Source organism: Oncorhynchus kisutch, linkage group LG14, assembly GCF_002021735.2.
Source record: "Oncorhynchus kisutch isolate 150728-3 linkage group LG14, Okis_V2, whole genome shotgun sequence".
NCBI lineage: Eukaryota > Metazoa > Chordata > Actinopteri > Salmoniformes > Salmonidae > Oncorhynchus > Oncorhynchus kisutch.
Genome location: NC_034187.2, coordinates 12,149,362 through 12,168,271, shown reverse-complemented (window position 1 = coordinate 12,168,271; position 18,910 = coordinate 12,149,362). Strand labels below are relative to the sequence as shown.

General features: G+C 39.4%; 1 protein-coding gene across 4 annotated transcripts in view; it reads right to left on the bottom strand.

Annotated features, from left to right (window-relative positions):
• The window catches only part of LOC109903230 (paired box protein Pax-9), a 16,849-nt gene extending 6,850 nt beyond the window's left edge, over nt 1–9,999 (bottom strand). The window contains exons 1-3 of one of the 4 annotated variants that reach the window (XM_020499876.2): nt 9,785–9,999; nt 8,520–9,182; nt 5,851–6,002 (exon numbers count right to left, since the gene is read on the bottom strand). In XM_020499876.2, coding sequence (XP_020355465.1) covers nt 5,851–6,002; nt 8,520–9,182; nt 9,785–9,788 — 819 coding nt within the window. In that variant the 5' untranslated portion in view covers nt 9,789–9,999. The remainder of the gene's footprint in view (nt 1–5,850; nt 6,003–8,519; nt 9,183–9,784) is intronic. The other 3 variants (XM_020499877.2, XM_020499878.2, XM_031787856.1) reach the window with 3 other exon arrangements.
• Between the last annotated feature and the right edge of the window lie 8,911 nt (nt 10,000–18,910).

Here is an 18,910-nt window from a genome sequence, read left to right as displayed (position 1 = left end):
CTTTGAGAATTCACCAAATTGTTTCAACACTTTGCCTTAGATATTATATCCATGTGTGGTCTATTCTATGACTTATGGGAATCGGAATGGTTTCTGCGGAAGAGAGATCATTTTCGTTGCTGTATAGTGGCCAGGAATTCCTCGACATAGGACCCAATGCCTATATTATTTTTTCTATCGATAGACATTTACAGTCATGACGATGCGCGTGCATTACTCAGATTCTAAACGCTTTTAGTTTTTATGGACCCTAGGCCTATATTTAAGGGATGTTTGGTATATCACGAAGCAAAATGCCGTTGGCCTACTTACATTTAGTTTACGGTTAACCTATCTAATGTTCTCCTACTGAATGTTTTCCATAGGCCTACATAGCCTTTAATTTAAGTTTTGTTTTTTAAAGATATTGAAATGATTTTAAAGCGAATAAAATCGTGAATAAAGTAGCCTAGCCTACATAGCCCATGTTGCACATATCTTCATTTGGTACAATTATTTTCCCGGTGTTGGATATTGATAAATCTATACGCACACGTCATATGAATAAATTCAGTTTTATCGAATCCTGATATTCTACACGACTTGTTTTTCGTATAGGCCAACCCCCCCCCCCCCCCCCTCCTCCTTTATTCATAAGTATTACATGTGAAGTCAGACTTGCTTGTTTGTGGCTCTCAATAGTTATTTTAATGGCTATCATTCTACAGTAAATTCTGTCAAATGGAAAAAGGCAAGATTACCAATTTAATTATAGTTTTTTATTTCGTTACATAATTCAACTTCTTTTTGTTTATCGTTTTCATGCCATTATATTATACAAGACGGCACACCTGAGATTTAAATTGGTATAGGCGCCCACTGAATAGACCGACAGATGAGGATCATTGAAATAACAAGGCAGTCTGTAATAATACATATTTTATCATATTTATTCTAATCCAATCTCGAGGTATTTAGACAACAGTAGACCATATTGAAATGCATGAAAAGGTTTAGCCTAATAGGCTAATAAATCAGAATTGTAGGGAAAATGCCGTCGTATCCAACATGTCAGTCAAAACCTAATGGTCTTTGCTATGTTGCTATTATGTCTGATGAAAACGATCCTATAGACTCTAGACTACTGGCACGTAAGAAAAGCATTTAAAGATTACATCCGAGCCGCCGGCGTTGTTTGTGAATATGCGTGTAGTTATCTTAAATTCAAATGTAATGATCCAATTATTTTTCCAAAGAGTGACATGATACACCCTGCCCCGTGGGCGCGTGACTGGGACAACTCAAGTAGGCCTACGGTGCATGCATGTACTGTAGCCAAAAAATAATATACATCTTGAATTCATTGTAATGTTTTTGATTATTTTCAAATGTTTGCGTGTGGGTTCGATAAAAAAAAAAAATATTTTTTTTTTATTAATCTATACATGCTTCATTGACCTGTCATTTGGGAAGGAGTTATTTATGTTTCTCATCAGTAAATAGCTGTGCCATTGCAGTTGCATAGCCTGTTCGCTGACACTTGAACAAAGAAAAAACAACATTATTTTAGCAAAAGTTTTATTTGGACATAATGAATTCTTCAGCTTTTTGAAATCCCCACTCCTTAATTCAGTCGCCAGAAGTCTACTTTTATTATAAGGAGGGACTGTCGATGTGGGTTGGGAGAGGGCGGGCGTGTTCCGTTGTGTTTTGAAAGTGCGTGCCGACTGCAGTGTGTATAGTGCTTTTAAATATGGGTCTATATGCCCCAATTTGAAAGGATTTAGTACATCAGTAGGCCTAGTTTATCATCATCAAATGATGTCCCGTTGACAACTATAGGCCTATAGCAGCCTGTTGCACGCAGAGAAAGCCACACTTTGAAAATGGGGCGTTTGAATCGATTAAAACCGGACGAATTGCAATCCAAATCGTTTCAAATGTATCGTATTATAAGTAGTTCTTATATTCTGATGATGGCTTTAGATCAGACTTTGACATACAACATCTCAAAACTAAATAATTAGCTTATTGAAACATTGGAATAAAATAAAGTAATAATCTAAAAAATAACTTGACCTATGGCTGATTATGCCATGTATAGACTATCTGAAAAAGGCATTAGGCATACTTTTATTTTTTATCCGAACGAGTTATATCACCACCGCATGTGTTTTTCTGCATAATTTTTTCTGCATTGATGCATCAAACGGTAATCTATTGAAAAAATCGAGGTCTCCATGTATCATCAACAGATAAGAACTCGCCAGTCTTTTGGTCTCAAGGGGGGTTTCAATGCTGCATGTATAAACAACAAAACATCACATACATTTGACAACACCAAACTTGAATATCGATCAATTAACTTCACATTATACAATTTGAAAATGTCCGTGTGCCTTTTTCCACTAGGCGTTATGGGCGTCAAGACCCCGGGATTAGTTTTGGCATTATCTCGCGTGCCCCCGACGATATATCAAACGAAGTACGCATGCCTCCCCCTCTCACTTCCTCGCTCACACATACTATATCACTCATGCACGCTCGCACTCACATTCTGTGTCCTCCACCTCACACGTTGTTTGCACCCTTGCAGTCGATATATTATCCAACATAAAATGCACCATATTTTCTAACACAAGACTAACACCGAGTTTAGTGAGATGTTCTTTGTGAAACTTTTGGAATTAAAATACGTTTATACACACAAAAAATATAATCTGTTATTCGACTAGGCCTATTAGTGGGATAAGCGTCGATTAAATGTACCCACAATTTCAGCAATACCTTTCAACTTCTATTACATCAGCGTGCAAATCATTATTGGAGGTTAATTGTTAACATAAATGTAGCCTCGTACCCTGGCCAAAATATATAAACGTGTCATTACGTTTGAATTATTTAAACCAGTCTTGTTATTCATTTACATTAGGCCTAATATTAGTCATTATAGCACGTTGGTTAAGACAATACGGAAATGCCGTGCAATTAGGAAGTCAGCATAAAATATACAACAATTACACACAAAAATAAAAAATAAAAAAAAATGTAATTCTCCGATGACTGTTATGATTATCTTAGTCTGTCAATAGGTGTGTCTTTCTGTTTTGTGCCAATTGATTTTCTCTTCTTGAATGAAAAAATTATATTAATGTAGAAACGTGTCCAATTTATTTTTAAGAACAAACTCGTATTTACGATGACGGCCTACCGGACAACAATGGGTTAACTGCCTTGTTCAGGGGCAGGGATTGGATCCAGCAACAACGCTCTAACAACGCTCTAACAACGCTCTAACCACTAGGATACCTGCCGTTCAATGATGCAAATCAACGTCAGCAAGATGACTTGTTTCCTCTGGTCAAGTTAACTGGTAGAAAATATAGGGACTTGAGAAGTCTAGTTTCTTTTTCTTCATTGATATCCCTAAATCTTATAAGATAAAGGCAAGTGGCTGCAATGTACAAAATAACAAGCTTTGGCTGAAAAAAATGTGCTAATTAAATGTGTTACCCCCATACAACATTTGGCTATGGAATTTCGCTATATTTAAAGTTTCATTCAAACAGAACTCTACAACCCTTCCATTTTTTTTAGCAGTTTTACAAATGCAGTAACTGCAGTGAAATGTGGTATTTGTGGTATACTGCACTGTAACTGACAGTAACACTGAAAAATTACGGTGTTAGTCTGGATGCAGTATTTTCAGCATGCTGCAGTTATACTGCACTCTGACTGCAATATTTTTTAGTACGGAAAAGTTGGTCTATTCAAACGCACATTTGGCGTGCTACATTTGGCGTGCTACGGTAACGACCGCCATTGAGCTTTTCAGTGCATCATACACAGTGCCTTCGGAAGGTATTCAGACCCCTTGATATTTTTCCACGTTTTGTTACATTGCAGCCTTATTCTAAAATTGATTAAATCGTTTTTTCCTTCGTCAATCGACACACAATACCCCATGATGACAAAGTAAAATAGGTTTTTAGACATTTTTGCAAATGTTTTTTAAAAATCAGACACATCACATTTACATAAGTATTCAGACCCTTTATTCAGCACTTTGTTGAAGCACCTTTGGCAGCGATTACAGCATCGAGTCTTGTTGGGTATGACGATGCAAGCTTGGCACACCTGTTTTTGGGGACTTTCTCTCATTCTTCTCTGCAGATCCTCTCAAACTCTATCAGGTTGAATGAGGAGCATCGCTGCACAGCTATTTTCAGGTCTCTCCAGAGATGTTTGATCAGGTTCATGTCCGGGCTCTGGCTGGGCCACTCAAGGACATTTAGAGACTTGTCCCGAAGCCACTCCTGCATTGTTTTGGCTGTGTGCTTAGGGTCATTGTCCTGTTGGAAGGTGAACCTTCACACCAGTCTGAGGTCCTGAGCACTCTGGAGCAGGTTTGCATCAAGGATCTCTCTGTACTTCGCTCTGTTAATCTTTGCCCCTATCCTGACTAGTCTCCCAGTCGCTGCTGCTGACAAACATCCCCACAGCATGATGCAGCCACCACCACGCTTCACCGTAGGGATGTTGCCAGGTTTCCTCTAGACGTGAATGACGCTTGGCATTTAGGCCAGAGAGTTCAAGCTTGGTTTCATCAGACCAGAGAATCTTGTTTCTTATGGAATGAGAATCTTTAGGTGCCTTTTGGCAAACTCCAAGAGGGCTGTCATGTGCTTTTTACTGAGAAGTGGCTTCCTTCTGGCCACTACCATAAATGCCTGCTTGGTAGAGTGTTGCAGAAATGGTTGTCCTTCTGGAAGTTTCTCCCATCTCCACAGAGGAACCATTGGGTTCTTGGTCACCTCCCTGACCAAGGGTCTTCTCCCCGATTGCTCAGTTTAGCCGGATGGCCAGCTTTAGGAAGAGTATTGGTGGTTCCAAACTTCTTCCATTTAAGAATGATGGAGGCCACTGTGTTTTTGAGGACCTTCAATGCTGCAGACATTTGTTGGTACCCTTCCCCAGATCTGTGCCTCGACACAATCCTGTCTCGGAGCTCTACGGACAATTCCTTCGACCTAATGGCTTGGTTTTTGCTCTGACATGCCCTGTCAACTGTGGTACCTTATATAGACAGGTGTGTGCCTTTCCAAATCATGTCCAATCAATTTAATTTACCACAGTTGAACTCCAAGTTGTACAAACATCTCAAGGATGATCAATGGAAACCGGATGCACCTGAGCTCAATTTCGAGTCACATAGCAAAAGGTCTGAATACTTATGTAAATCAAGTATTTCTATTGATTATTTTTTATTATGTATTTCTGATTATTTGTAATACATTTGCTAAAATTAAAATAAAATAAAAACTGTTTTCACTTTGTCATTATGGGGTATTGTATGTAGATTATGGAATATTCAACAACAACAAAATTGAATAAGATTGTAACGTAACAGAATGTGGTCTGAATACTTCCCGAAGGCACTGTATGTCAAGATGTCAACATCTATCACCTGCAAGGAAATGTATGGGTCCGGAGGTTTCAGGTTCTTGGTTAATTTGTCACAGAACTGAATCAATCATATGCCAGTGATGGACACAAAACTACAATATGTAATAGCAATGTAACAGCACAGTAGCCCTATGTAGCCGAATAGAACAAGCCACAGTAGCCTATACACTGCGGTGGTCGGTGCCTTGTCTAGAGGCATACCGCCCACCTCCAGAGAAGGAGTTAGCGTGTCAATATGATTGAAAGCACCAAGAAAGCATACTCAACTCGTATATTGTTTATACAATAAGTGTGAGACACTAAACTTGAAGGTCATCATATTGTACTTGACCTTGTTATTAACACAAATTAGGCTAAAGATGGATAAGGATGGAATTCTATAGAAAAGGAGGTGTTTCCTTTTACCTGTGTGCATTTTGCTTCAGGTTCTATAGAATGCGGTGGTTTATGCTGCACGCCATTGACTAGTTGAGAACTTGCTGATGGCAGAAAATGTGTTCTGTTTATAACACTCCATTCTTCTAGTTTGGCGCTGGGAAAGGACGAACTGTCACTAACTGCAAGGAGCAAAACAAAGAGACACAGAGACAGAGGAGAGGGAAGTCAGAGGAGATGAACTGAAGAGACTACACGCTACCACTCCCATCTATTGTAGGAATTCATCTCACCTCAAAACTATACCGCTTTTTTAGCAAAACCCCCGACTAAAATACTTGAAATGGTAACGATCATCATTTGCTAGGAATGACTTCAGATCCGACCATGTAAATAGAGAAATGGCTAGGGCTATGGTTGTCTTAAAAGGCGTTTCTGTATCTGTTTAGACAAATCTGAATTAGGCAGACTCGCTTTGTGCAGAGGGCGCCTAGCCCTAGTCATTTCTCTATTTACATGATCTGAAGTAATTCCTCAGAACCCTGGAAAACCCGTATATGTGTGTGGTTTTGCCTTAGCCTACTGATCAAACCGAAGCAGCTCATTGCTAAAAGGAATGCAGTAAGACGATTCTTTCGTGTAATGGTCAGGAACATTTAACCAAGCCCGTCTTCCTGTGGGGACAAATTCGATTTACTTGAACCGTTCCCCCTTTGAACGTGATGGATATTATATTATACACGGTTCCCAGAGTTTAGAATAGGAAAAGTAAGCCCACCAGTGTTGTAACTTGAGAAGACCACTGAATCGATTATGTTTTTCTCGACCCACTTTACTTTCTTTCAACAAATCAAGTTTTACTTGTAGTTGTCTGTTTTGTGCATAAAGACATTTGTTAAAATATTTGTTGAAGGTCTAAAAGGTTGGGGTCTTTTAGGGTATTTTTCTTAAATAATCATTCGCTGACATAAAGCTGTCTTGGGTTATTTCGAGGGAGGATGTATGTTATCCTCCGTTCTTGATGGAGCAGTAGGCCTGGCTTGGCGTCGTGTGTGTGTGTGTGTGTGTGTGTGTGTGTGTGTGTGTGTGTGTGTGTGTGTGTGTGTGTGTGTGTGTGTGTGTGTGTGTGTGTGTGTGTGTGTGTGTGTGTGTGTGTGTGTGTGTGTGTGTGTGTGTGTGTGTGTGTGTGTGTGTGTGTGTGACAGTGCCATTTGATGACCAATGCCTTTCAAAATATCGCCATATTCCAAATGCAACTCATGTCATTTTTTTACGCATAGCCTATAGGTTTACGCTAAGCCTATTGTTTTACGCATGAGGCCTGTACTCGCCATTTGCGTCTTAGTGATATTTTTTACGCTCTTTGTCTTAGGATAGGCCTACTGTATTGAGTATTCACTCCATGTTGTAGTGTAAACCCAACAGCAGATCTATAATAGGCCATATCATAGTCAAGTTTTTCTAAATGAAGGCTGGCGAAGTAATCGTCGCGCTAAAAGGCCTCACGTCATTCAATGTACATTATACTTATTTCGGCTTTCAAAACCTGCCGCAAACATCTGCTAATAATTTGGAAATGCATACATTGTTTATAAAGGCATTCTTTGAGAACACATTCCTCCCCGGGATTTCTTGTTCGGCTTGAAGATCTGCGCTGCGTTTGAGTGGCGAAGCCTTGTTGTTTAGATTGTCGGAGTTAAGTTAAGACATGGAATGGCCGCGGCCTCTGGTATCTAAAGAGTTCTATTATACAAGCTCTAAGGAGAGTGGCATGTTTCTATCTACAAGGCGGTGAGATGAAAGAGCGTTCTATCTTCTGACAGATGCACAGTTATGACATGCGCATAGGCGGTCGGCTGACATCTTACACTTTCCTAGCTTAAACAAAAAACGTTGTCCCTAAAAATCTTATTCACAAGAAAAGCCATGTATTTGTTATTTGTTGAAGGTCATATTTATTTAGGCTATATTGTTTCCAAAACATAATAGTATTTGTGGTAACATGGCGAAAACGAACTGTCCAATCATGACGGTAACTAACAAAAACAAGTTCTCTAAACTGAGATAGGGCCTTTTACGCAACAACACAGGCCTTCGGTAGCCTAGTTCAATATAGCCCGTTTAGCCTATTGGAGCATTATGATAGTCTAAAAACGTGTGAAACTGCATTGCAGGCGTGTGAATTTGAAGCGAGGCAAGAACAAAATGTGTGGCTGCAAGACATGGCAAAGCTTTGAACAGCTCATTTCGATTTGAGTTCATCTCCTCGTGCACCGCTGCGCCTTCCCTTCGTTATCCACTGATATTCCACATCCGCCCCAAGCCTTCCTTCAACCATCTGTTTTAATGCAACCGTTTGAACTAGGAACTAAACGTTACCAATACATGCACTCACCGGTTCTAGCAAATAACACATCACTAACTTAGAAAGCCAATACATTTTCGCACTTCGTTCACTATTTTATTTTTCATTAGTAGAATAATGATCCTGATAAAAAAAAAACTGCAGAACTCAAAATGTAAAAAGTTACACATCTGCCTACCTTACGACAAGGCCCACTACACGCAAGTACACACGCAGACACGCAAAGTACGCACACGCACCGCACCCCCTGCTGACCCATGCGTTTTCCTATTTATTTTAACCATTAACAAATACAAATTCTTTGCCCATGTACCAAAGTAAAAATCATGCTTACTTTGTTGCTCTGTTATCGACCGAATCCCCAGAATATCTGTTACCGAGTGCGATGAGGGCCATATCCTGTGCATAGCCATGTGTCCAGGGAGGGAGTGCATGCCTGGGGGAGTCGGTACTTTGGTTCCAGAGGCTCCGATGGGGGTCGGATACGAGTATATGTGGTTGTATGGTAGCGTTGGTTGAGGTGGTTGGTGAGACGACTGCTTGCTGGACTCATACTGGCTCTGCTGGGATAGATTGCCAATCTTGTTGCGGAGGATCCGACTGATGGAGCTCACAGATGGTAGATTAAATTTGTCACAAACGCCATCAGCCAGTAGCCTGTCTCGGATCTCCCATGCGAAAATACCCGGGTCCCTCTGCTTGTATGTCCGTATGTGCTTGACCACTGACGGCGTGGTGACCCGTGGCTTACTGCCCCCGATCGCTCCCGGGAGTATAGAGCCGGTCTCATTGTACCGGGCCAGTATCTTGCTGACGCAGCCGTGGGACACCCGGAGCTGTCTGCTGATGTCGCAAGGTCTGATGCCCAGCTGAGCGAGCTCTACAATCCGCAGCCGGATGGCGTTGGGTAGCGGTCTGCCGTTGACGAAAACACCGCCGAGCTGGTTCACCTCTCCGAAGGCTGGCTCTGGTGTCATGGAAACATATACAGAGACAGCTAAATGAAACACACATCTTAAGTTAGACAACTTGTAGCTGTAGTAGCCTGTAATCACAACAATGCCCTATTATGACTAGTGTTGTTAATCATGCCTAAATGCTAATGCGGTCTGCAATGTTGTTTCCACCCGGTTAAGGACGAATTAAATGCTTATTTACAGCATATGAGATTGTCTTAAATGTATTGGGATGTATATAGAATATGTATGTCTTTATAATACACTCAAAACAGATGCGTAAAACGCAGTTTAGCGTGTGATGAAAATAAAAACATGTCCTAACTTTAGTCGCTCATAAAAACCCCGCACAGTTTTCAGTTTTTCCAAAGTTGTGTTTTACTTTCAAGATACAGTTGCAGTACAAATGTGTTTTACGCATATCTATGCTATAGGCTAGTTTTACCAATCCGCTTCTAATAATGGTCATTGGAAAATCCCATCGTAAAAACCAACTGAAGCGTAAAACAACTATTCGGTGTATCCATACAATCGCCTTATAAGCAATATAGGCTAATCATAATTGAGGCAGGAATACCCGGGGCCGAGTGACTGTTACAGACTAACTCTATCATCGGCACACAACGTTTCCATATAAACTTACCCATTGCGTTTAGTCCACAAATTATTATTGGGATCTCGGAGTTATACCTTCCGTCCAGTTCCGCGTCCAGTTTCGCTGGTGTCTGGAAACCTGTCTAGGGGAGCACAAATTCTCGCTCTCCTCCGCCACGGGTAGGCTACTGCGATAACCAAACTACGATAGTAGCGAGAAGGACAAATCCGCGATGTGTTTCCTGATGGCAGCGGAGACAGGTTTACATTTCAATCCAGACAATCATGGGCCGGACTTCCAAAACTTTGCTTCTCCCCGAGGCTCGGTCCGCCAATGAAAGTTTGAGTTTGTAGAGAGTAGCTTTCCTATTGGACTGAAAGTTTGACATGACATAGCAAGGTAACCCCCTCTCTTCCACAGAAACTACAGACAGGGTTACCCTACCACCACGAATTGCAATTATGAGTTGCACTACACAGGAATGGTAAGTTATAATATTCATATTGTGATTATGAATCATACATAACAATGAATTAGGCTACAGGATAAACCACCAATGTAATCATCCCAATATAGTATTATATACAGTCAAGTGTTTGGCTTTTGCTGCCTATATAGTCAGTGAGTAATTCATGTGATATGAACACAAAATTATGAAAGTGAAAATAACATCTTACATATTGATATTCCATTTCCTCAGTTCAAATGGATAGTCTAACGTCCGTAAAGGCTGTCTTCCCTCACCAACCAAAGAAACAATAAGAGACATTGAGAATATGGTGGCACCCAGAGTAAGGCCAACGAATCTTATGATGTAATATTCATAGGCCTTGACTTTGACTTATAAATACACAAACAAAAACAAACAAAATAAGTTACTGTCGGAGTTGGTCGTTAGGTCATTGCCTATATTGCTCATTCCTGTTAGGCTACTAATACACTTGTATTTCAATGTTTTTTAAATATAAATTATCCTTGTGTAAAAAATGTAATTTATATTCCAAAGTAGCGCAGGCATTTTTTTGATTGTTAATATGTGTATGCTTTAACACATTTGGATTCATCTCTTTCCTCTTGCATAATTTTTCTATAATCGAGATACGAAACAAATTAATATTTCTAGGTTGTATGTTGATATTCAACTGAGTGTTTAAAAAAATATATAGGTCTAATGCGTAATCTCAGAAAACTTGGCCTAGAGGGCAGACTATATGTTTGCTATTAATAGCTTGAATAAATGTTAGATTTGCATATTCAACACAATGTATTTATAAAATAAAATAAAAACATGTATTTGAGTTACTTATAATTGCATATTTCAAATACATTCTCAATTATTATGAAATATTTTATTTAAAAAATGAATATGAAACAGTAAGCATATGGAGGTTTGCTGTTATGTCATGTTTATTTATTCAACGTATAGATGCATACCATGAATGCGCGAGACTAACCCTACACCTATATTTCACTCATCTGACAGGCAATATAGAACGCCTTCCACACGTAGGTAATCGGACGCTTTGTTTCCTGTTTACAGGAGAAACTATAGCTCTTAAATTATAGCGCTCGGTTCTCGGTTCTCTTGTTGCTAAGGGTCACTTCACAACAGTAAGCTTAGTTTGCTCGGCATCTTAGAAACAGATTTCAGGGTATCAACACTAGCCTATATCGTCTATACACACATATACGTCGCTCAAGCTTATTCTGCAATGCATTTAGTCAAGATTGTCTTCGACTCTGTCCATCTTCTAACTGTCCGTTTCTTCCAGGGCCCTCGTATTTATAGCAGCGATAGATTCCGGGTTAGTGATCACTGGACTCTAAAGTATTTCTCGCTCGTTTTCCAGCTGTTCTATTGGGGCACTTCCATACAGGATTTACCCCAGCGTTTTGCCCCAAAGGCTTAGACTTTTCTCTTTCCATCTATGCGGGCCGCACCCGTGTCTCACTGGGCCATGGCTCCGGCGGAACTGCTCTCACTTGGGGCCAAAGCCTGGTACTTTTCAGCTGACATTTAGCCTATATAACAATGGCCAACTGTGAACCTATCACCTTCTCACAAACTGTTTTGATTATGCAGGGGTTCTTGATTCTGCTCTTCACAAGTCCGGACTGTCTGCCTTAGCTATGGAAACACTATGTCCCTAGTATAGCCTAGTGGAACACTGGCTCTAATGCGTAACACTGACGTTACAGTCGAAAAGCAGCATAAGCATGTTCCTGGTGTACGTATTTGTGCGGACCGGGCCGATTCCCCTGGCCCCCACTGTCGATGGCAGCCACTAATGCCTTAAGGATCATGTTTACCGTTGGAAAACGTGCTCAACTTGTTTCCATTGAGGTGCTTCGGATGTCTGGAATAACAAACAGAAGTCTGAGGGATCAGAGGTCTCCGCTCAGCAATTAGTAGTCTAGATACTTTCAGATTCATGTGATGTTATTTAAAAAGCATTTACTTTAATAACATTATACTTATATTATGTATTCCCATTCGGACCATGCATGGTGCAATGTTGATCAAGATTCGAAGTAGGCTTATTTATGATTTTTTCTTTTTTACTATCCGTTGGATCACGAGCAGATCCAGCATCAAGTGCCAATTCAATTCCCCAGGGACGCGCGTGCATTGGGGCCAATCAAGGCATCGAGGGAATTCGCTTGCCGTCCATTCCACCTCCGTAACATTCTAATACGAATGAGTGTCTTGTGACGGGTCCCTCGGCTGTTTAGCTCTATTCTTCTTTCTGTCCACACGTCATCTTATCGCAGTGAGACATAAATCTGAAGGGTAAATTGGGCATTGACAGATAAGTGTTAACGATGTGTGTAGAGGAATGTGAAGAGATATATGCGCTCTTTAAGTCTGCCTAAAGAGAGAATAATTATCGTGTTTCATCAGCGAGATTTAGGCTCAGATTGTATTACAGCCGAAACGATATTACATCAGATGTTTGCATTATTGATGTTGTTGTTATTGGCTGTATTAATATTGTTATAACTGTGGATCTATTCCTGAAAAATATGATTATTTGTATAAAGGTGGTAGGCCTATAGACCTATTATTATTATTTATTATTATTATTATTATTATATTTGTTTGTTATAGCCAAGCATGGTAGGAACTGACCATGTAAAAAAAATCGTTGTGTATTCCATGTGCAGACCTACTAGGCTACAATAGACCTACATCCTCCTATGTGTATCTCTATGCATTTTCCTGTAACCCAGCCTTTTTTGCCTTACATTATGCGTTGCGATCACCAAAATAGTTCCATTTGTAAATTCATGAATTCTGTATAACATCGCCTACCACTGAAGAGATTAAAGGCGATGAGTGATGTATCGATGGAGATCACATTAATTACCATGGCACGTCATCTAAATCTATCAGATCAGCAGGGGATCTTTTGATGTCTGTGTTGCCATGATTTGTAGCCTATTTTTTTAACCCGATATTTTCCAATACATTATACCGTTGACTAAATAGGTAGGCCTATAAGTTTTGTGGAAATCTAAAAGGCATGACTAACAATGAATTCAACTCTGCTATCCATGCATGTTCTCAGTTTAGGACGATGTTCCTCGCGCATGGTATAGGCCTAGGTTTAATACTAGCGGTGCTCTGCTTATTTGAACTAAAGGAATTTAAGGCATGCATCGTATAGTTGACTAAAACAGGATTAGCCGTGTCGAATGGTCCTAACCGCAAGTCAACGCATCGCATCCTTTCTGATCTAAAAACACGAGTAACTGGTTTTGGGGGATATGGACCAACGGGACAGTCGACGTAATAACCCAATTTCAATATTTTCGTTTCTGTCCATTGAGCTCGCTTGTAACCCATGTGGAAATCCTTAATTTTACGCTCAAAATGGTGCAAACATAATTTCAATTTCACGCACCAAATCCAGATTTTTTTAGGCTAAAAGAATGCAGCCATTAAATTATCAATATTCCGCTGCCAATTGCACATACACATTATCTACCTTACATCTGTTGTAGGCCTATGCCTTTTTAAGATAGCCATGCACTGTAAAACATACCTTTTTTCTAATTATGTTGTTTTTTAAGGTAATTCAGTGGCTGCCAGTTATCTGTAAGTTACTGTAAAAAAAAAAAGGTACAGAATGTTACCGTAAATTAAAGTTTACAGTAATGTACTTTTAAACCAACGCTTTACAGTAATTTACAAGTAGCCTAACTGTGATTTATTTACAGGGGGGTTCTCATCATATGGCATGCTTGCTGCTATTTTGGCTGCATGGTGATAAAATGATTTTATGTTCCTAGGCTACATGTATGACGTATTCAACACATTGATTTAATTAAGGGGTATACCTATGTTAAGATCAGTATTTTTTATTAAATTTGAGTGCATCAGATAGCCAGATTTGTATATATTTATTATAGGCTTAAGCCTCGTTTTATTTGCACTGTGCAATCAATATGGTCCAAATAGCCTACATGTTCTCTTTCTGTTGGACCTATTCCGATATTTCGACGAGACAAACACGTAACAAGCAGTGGACATCTGATGCGCTGTTCGGGTTGGTTGAGCCAAACACAGAGCATATTGGACTGATCTTGGAGTTATTTATATGTGCCCTTATAAGGCAGACTAATGTCCCTTTCGGTAGGTAGACCTACTGTAAATTCAGGAGGATGTACCCGATCAAGGGTGGCTAGGATCGTATCGTCTTCTATTCCCATAAAGGTAAGGATTAACGCACCCCTCGACCACTATCTCATTCTAAAACGATACAAGTTATTATAAGGCAGGCTGATGTAGCCCTCTCGGTGAATCTAAACAGCGCGTGCATGATGTTCCTGGGGTGGCTCGTGACATTCTGTTATACCCAAAGAGGAAAGGGATAATGCAGCCACAGCCGTTCTAAATTCTAAAAGAGAATAGGCCTATGTGTGTTGCTTTTATTCAGGGCGTGAGGTCATGTTGGTTATTCCACTATATTATAAACTGCATTGTCACCAGAGCAAGCCTACAGTATAGTTTAAACATTTCCTTCACCGCATGGACTATAGGCCAATATTGAGGTTGCCTAACTGGGACAACACAATACTTTCTGTTCTCAACAGCCATGTTTAGATTTTATTGTCCAATTATTTTCTCAAATATTACTGAAAAATATCTAGAACTGAATTGTCTGCATGGTAATTTGTGGTTGTCTACGATAAAGCCCTTGTAGAAAACGTGGGTTTGCCTGGTTCAGTATTTTTAGAGAGAGCGTCACGCCGCAGCAGCAGCGCCCCCCACCAGATTGACTGGGTATCTCAAGAGATTCTCTCCACATTTTAACCCATCTTGAATTTGACATATTTTTAAAATCTTTGAATTACCCTAGTTTGCATCTCATTCATATCCTTAAAATACTAATAAAGTTTATATCGATAATGGAATGATTATGCTTGACCAGTACTCCTTTGACTGGAATTAAGTCAATCACTACATAGATTATTATTTGACCTTTATTTAACTAGGCAAGTCAGTTAAGAACAAATTCTTATTTTCAATGACGGCATAGGAACAGTGGGTTAACTGCCTGTTCAGGGGCAGAACGACAGATTTGTACCTAGTCAGCTTGGGGATTTGAACTTGCAACCTTCCGGTTACTAGTTCAACGCTCTAACCACTAGGCTACCCTGCTCTGATGACGCATTTTGAGCGTTTCTAAGTGACTCCCTCTATATCACATTCGCCTATATCATTTAGTGTACATGTTGTATTATATTGCACCATTCTAGGCTATATCACATGATATCTAATTCACGATCTCCCTGCATTGCCCGGTTTATCCTTTATATCCCTGCCTGTATTAAATATTTTTCAGACAATATCATTTGTATGTAACAGACTAATCTAATTCAGTGTAGGCCTATTTATGCTGGCTATACATTGCCTATCAGTTTATAAACTATCAGGCAGTGGGATCCGTTTCATATACAATCTGATAAAGCCTAATGTTATTGTATAATCCGCTATGGGGGGAGTCTAACGTGTTCCCAGCGGTGCTTGGCCCGGCACCTCTGTTTTGATATCTCGTTGTGTAGTCTCTGAATTAACTTGAGACGTGCGCAGCAAGCAACATGTGTCCAGGTTGGTTCCAAACAGAAGGCTATTTCATAATGTCCATGGTGAATAGCACTAAAACAACGTTACCACTATGTCTTACACGTTGTGCTGTACACTTACTGCCTCAATGCTTTTTGTACATATTGATAAAACATATCATAATTCGACCAACTTCTTCAAACGTCAAAATTGTCGTTTCATATTTTCTATTTTGTAGCCTAATGTAATACATTCCTGGTTATTTAATTGCATATTTATTGTTGATAATGTATCTTAACGATATAATCCTTTATTGAAACAATAACAACGTGAACACCTCGCCTCTGTAAAAAGCTGAGGGATGGGCCTGGAGAAAATAATGTAACGACTCTCAAATGTATACAGAGCTATGGATGCAAGAACTGACCATCCATGACATCACAATGATAGTTTTAACCATGTTTTGAGGCTTTACAGTGTTTGTTTACATTGTTTACAAACATTGGCGTAAAACAAGCTTGGATTTGGGGTTCTGATGGGGTACGACAGTTGAATTGAAGCAAGTTATATTCTTAAAATATCAATGGGTAGCCCATATATAATTAAATTATATGTCCAAAAATGTATGTAGCATCTAAGGATTTCAGATGTAAGATGGGCTTATGTAATAATATAACATCCAGAATTATAGCAGGGTAGGTGGATATTATGGACGGACAGAACGCGCTCCTATTAACTTGATGACAAGTAATCAACTTTCCATGACAGTGGCGTTTTGTCCAAATTAAAGCCATTTGACGTTATTATAATGATGTTCTTCAAATTGCTTGTTTTGCCTATTCATAGCATGACCATTTTATGAACAAGACTACGTGTAGGGATTTTACATTGAATGAACATTGATGTAGTGAATGGAATCTTCATTTGATACAGTATATGACCACTTGTTTTTAAAGAATAACAATCTCTCAACTAAATGTGAACCAGAGGATGAGGGCGCGAGCGTTCACTTAGAATTCCTCTGAGACTGATTCAAAGAACGTCTGAGAAGAAGTCAATGGAGTGTACTAAAAGCCTTTCCTCATAACAGACAAATGATTCGTCTATCAGTCATTGCGTTTTGGGGTACTGTATTAATAATCAAAGTAATTAGGATTCTCTTCATTTTTCTGTCTCGGGATAGCCTATACTGATCGTTGTTAAATGGATTATTCCCGGACTCTAATTGTGTCTCTTTGCCAAATCAAACTATCATAGTTGAAATCGTGTGACAATCATTACTACAGTAGATTTAAGGAACTGTGATAAATCGCCTATAACGTATCTGACGCTAATGGCCTACTGGAATCAGCATCTTCTACTAAGAGAGATAGACGTTTGTCATGTTATTGGACAGACAGAAGCAGAAACAGAGTTTTCTGGTGTAAACGGACTCCTTTAGAATCGTTAGGCCTTATTTATAACAGAAGGCCTATCCTTTAACGTGAAATCGTGACGGCATGACGAAGTGGCAATATGAATCGAAGAGAACTCTGGGTGAATTTAAAGGTTGTGCATACAACCCGTGTAGATATAACTTTGTATCTTCTCTATGATGCTCAGTAGAGAATGCACATGTTAAGACGCAAGGCAATAACTTGATATCAACGAATCATTTGCCTATTGCTAAAATATCATCGTTGCTTTTCAGAGTTTAACATTGATGCAACATAGTATGTAGACTAGGCCACTCTTATGCCATCTCTGTGAAATGTTTATTCCGGTCGAAAGGAAAAAGACTTACCCAAAAGGAAAATGGGTCACGGCAGGCCGTTTAGGCTTCACTACGTTCAGGTATGTGGTAACTATAATTGCCCCAGTAATAATGCCATAATATCAAATGGATCATGTCAAATAACATCCAAATGTACTTTTTGTTGATCCAAAGTCTCATGATGTGAATTAAGCTTTTAGTCTGAAATTGTAGTTGGGATGCAAGGAGGAAATCATTGTGAATATTAATAGCAATGATTTGGTCTAAATATGAATTATGCTATTTAAGTCGGTCTATAATCGAATATTTCTTAATTATCAGAATGTTTTAGGAATGTAAAATGTATCATCTGTAATGTTTAAGATTGCAGCGATAAGACAATTATAATATGTATTATTATGGCTATGATTGTGATCAGGCCTACTACTATCGCTATGATTGTGATCAGGCCTACTACTATCGCTATGATTGTGATCAGGCCTACTACTATCGCTATGATTGTGATCAGGCCTACTACTATCGCTATGATTGTGATCAGGCCTACTACTATCGCTATGATTGTGATCAGGCCTACTACTATCGCTATGATTGTGATCAGGCCTACTACTATCGCTATGATTGTGATCAGGCCTACTACTATCGCTATGATTGTGATCAGGCCTACTACTATCGCTATGATTGTGATCAGGCCTACTACTATCGCTATGATTATGGTGATAGCGGACTGTAATTCATGTAGTTATTATACGATTCGTATTCATTGTTAAGACAGTCATTATTACCATTATTATTCGTTGGTTGTCATTATAATTGAATATAACATTTGCCAATAACAACAACATATTATTATTATTACAGGCTTTCATTGATGTTATCATGCTGTGACTGTGTATTGCTGCTGTTATTTATTTGAATATATGCGATGGTCAAAGGAACCAATTGGGCACAGAAGCCAATTCTACATCTATTCCACGTTATTTCATTGAAATGACGTGGAAACAAGGTTGATTTAACCAGTGCGTGCCCAGTGGGAAGTTAGCCTTATTTGCCATGCTTCTTGCTTGTAGTACAAGTCTCAGAGCCAAAATAATTGTCACACTGCAATTTAGTGGGCCAAGTTCAGACAGTGTATTTAGGCTACTGATGTATTGAAGCCAACGACTAGACTAATATATAATATGAAAAATGTCCTAAAAAGTTGTACTCTGTCTGGACCACTTTGGTCCTGATTTCTCCCCTGGCTACACGCGAATATTATATTGTACTTTCCCAGTGAAGATGGGGACGTGCATGATGACAGCATCTAAAAGCACGTCATCTGTGTTTTGGGTTTGCTAGGGGTGCGAAGTAT